Source organism: Aphanomyces invadans (assembly GCF_000520115.1).
Source record: "Aphanomyces invadans strain NJM9701 unplaced genomic scaffold supercont1.16, whole genome shotgun sequence".
Classification (NCBI taxonomy): Eukaryota; Oomycota; class Saprolegniomycetes; order Saprolegniales; family Verrucalvaceae; genus Aphanomyces; species Aphanomyces invadans.
This window is the reverse complement of record NW_008580161.1, coordinates 1,235,309-1,238,039: the sequence shown is the minus strand read 5'-3', so window position 1 is coordinate 1,238,039 and position 2,731 is coordinate 1,235,309. Positions and strand designations below refer to the sequence as shown.

The 2,731-nt window shown below is 50.9% G+C and overlaps 2 protein-coding genes across 2 annotated transcripts; one reads left to right on the top strand and one right to left on the bottom strand.

Moving 5' to 3' along the window:
- Window positions 1–16: 16 nt before the first annotated feature.
- On the top strand, window positions 17–860 carry H310_08285 (hypothetical protein; the record flags this gene model as incomplete). Its single annotated transcript, XM_008873975.1, has 3 exons — window positions 17–161; window positions 210–484; window positions 561–860. 3 exons carry the CDS (start codon window positions 17–19, stop codon window positions 858–860), a joined length of 720 nt encoding a protein of 239 aa, XP_008872197.1.
- Window positions 861–1,002: 142 nt separating this feature from the next.
- Window positions 1,003–1,337, bottom strand: H310_08284 (hypothetical protein; the record flags this gene model as incomplete). The annotated part of the gene is made up of 2 exons (XM_008873974.1): window positions 1,003–1,187; window positions 1,244–1,337. 2 exons carry the CDS (start codon window positions 1,335–1,337, stop codon window positions 1,003–1,005), a joined length of 279 nt encoding a protein of 92 aa, XP_008872196.1.
- Between the last annotated feature and the right edge of the window lie 1,394 nt (window positions 1,338–2,731).

The following is a 2,731-nucleotide window of genomic DNA, read 5'->3' as shown; positions in this document are numbered from 1 at the left end:
ATCGACCTCAAGCTAAATGAAACGGAGGCCAGCCACAGAGCGCTTCTCGAGTACGGAAGGAGACAACCTCAGTCACAAGTTTCAGCTGCTAGAAGAGGCACAAGTCGCCCAGCGCATGAAGTTGCATTCGGACATGTTGCAGCTCGAACTAGAGTTGCGGGGTGAACTGACTACCTAGCGGAGCCGACTTGACATCGATGAATAAGCAGCGCTTCGTGTCTTGTCCATCCAAGACGAGGCATGGCAGGAAGAAGTGACGATCGAGCTCGACGGCAAGTACCGCGACGCATACGCCGCCCTCGCCGCGGACTCTGCGGCCCAAGTAGATGCGTTCCAATTGAAACACCACAGCGTGCAAGAGTTTTCGCACATGGAACTGGTCTACATTCAACTTGGCCTGGAAGACACCCTAATGCACCACGTGCGACCTGTCGACGCGGCACAACACGAGTTCGTCTGCGTCATGCACGACAAAGCACAAAAGGTACACGAAATTGAAACCCGCATACGTGCAGTAAGCGGAAGCTGCCGAGCGACGCGCGATGGCAGCAACGGAAAAGGAAGCCATGGTGGTTCGACGCCGAGCTCTTCGGTACGATACGGTGCAGCGCGAGCGTCACGACGAGTTCAACCGCGTCTGGCGTGGCATGTTTCATCAAATCCTGGCAGTTCAAAGTGAAAAAGAGCGCGTGCGATATCAATGCGTGCGCGAGATCCAAGCGTTGGAGCGCATGCAAATACGCGATGTCCGCGCCCAAGTACCATTCGGCGACCGCCAGCCCGTGCCTGGCGCCTCGCCGACTGCTGCGCACGCGTATCCAGCAGGAAGCCAAGTTATGGATAAAACCCGAACAAAATAATTGAACACTTGCATTACAGTTTAGGAATTGCTTTCAAGAAATTAGCTCGAACTTGGGCTGGTGTAATCATGTCTCAAGCCTTGTTCGCCCGTTGAATCAATGCAAGTCTCTTCCTTTAGCAGTACGTAACATCCAGTCTTCATCACTCGTTGTCATTCATGTCGTCAGCTATCCATAGGTCGCATAGGTGGCGTTTGAACGGCGCTATGATCGAGACATCTAGGGGTTGGCAATGCGACGTGACATGTGGAGGTAAGGGAGACAAGGCATACCCCAGCAACGCAGCTGTGTCGATGCCCACTTTGCTGACGTGGGACTCGAAAATGTCTAGAACGAGCACCGATTTACCATCGACACACTCTGCCAAGATGAACCAAAGGTACTGTCGCGCGACACGTTGGATTCCATCCAAGTCTTCTCCTGCATCACGAGAATGTGGTGGCGTCGAGGGAACGCCGGGACATCGTGCGTGTCCATGGTGCCACCTGACTGGCCCTTGACAACGAACAAGATCGAGAGTTTGAGGCCGTTGAGCCTTATACATGCACAGCTGTCATGCGGTAAGAATGCTTCTCACTCTTTGAGAGCATCACACTTCACCTCGCTTGGACCAGGTATATTGTAGGCGCAGTAGTCAGTCGGGTACGTCAGCGTTGTCACTGAGGAAGTTTGCGGCAAACTCCGTGCAGGTGCACTCCAGGACAGTGGGTGTCTGCTTCGACATGCGTGCATGTTGTTGATCTCTTGCGTTTGCGCTTATTTCAGCGAAAACGGATTAAAACTGAAGGAGTTATACCGTTTTAACTATTTGGTTCCTGTATACTGTAGATCTCGCACGACCGGAACATTGATATTTATAGAAGTTTACATTTTGTCTCATAAAAATTATTCTGAGGGCAATTTTATTTGTAACAAATGTCGCGAATTTAGAAGTAGTTGTCCAATTATATTGCACTATGCTAAATCTACTTCGATTCAGGTGTGGCTTAACATGTAAATTCCCTCGTTCTCTGTAACTTTAACCTATCTATATCAACGAATAAATCTGTGACTTCGTACGCCAAGTGAAGATGAACGGTCGAGGTCACGAGAACAGTCGGTTGAACGTCTAATGGTTATGAAATGGGTTGTCCGAGCCGTTGAGTGGTTGAACGCGTCGGCGTTGCCACTGCCTCTATAGTTCAAGGGCTCCACAAGGGATGAAAGATGGCCATCGAAGTCATGGCCCATTTGGTGGGCCAAGTGGCCTTGTAGAAGGCGGTTTGCGTTAGCGGCGCGTGTTGAATCTCCCGCCTTGTCGCTTGCGGGAACCTCTTTGTCCGGAGGCCGAATCCAATCGTAAACAAATTTTTATTCATATTGCACGGCAGGCCTCCGCCACCAGTGAAAACTCCCTCATTCTAACTACCCGCCTTGTAGGGAGTTGACAGCGCAGAGGAAAATGGGAAGTGATTCGATTGTCATCGTTAAACCTTACTAGTTAAAGATCACTCTGTAATACTCAAGCGGCCGTGTCGCGGATGCGGATGATGGTGCGGCTAGCTTCCATGTCGCTGGTGCGGGTGCGGCTAGCTGCCATCTCTTGCCGACCACGCACACTTGATGTCGCGACATCATTAGTTTGATCCGTATGACGTCGCCTTGGTCTCTGGCGTCTTCTCGCGTAGGTCTTGGACAAGCTTCTTGAAATGCGCAACGTGCTTGACTGTTCGTTCCAACTCCCATGTTGCTTCGTGCTCTGGCAAACTATGCCATTTGACAAGGTATTCCTTCTTGCGATTGAATTGCCGTTGCTTTAGCAACGCTTCTACGATAAAGAGCTCATTTCCTTTGTCGTCCAGGACATGAGGCGTAGCCTTCGGAATCGGACG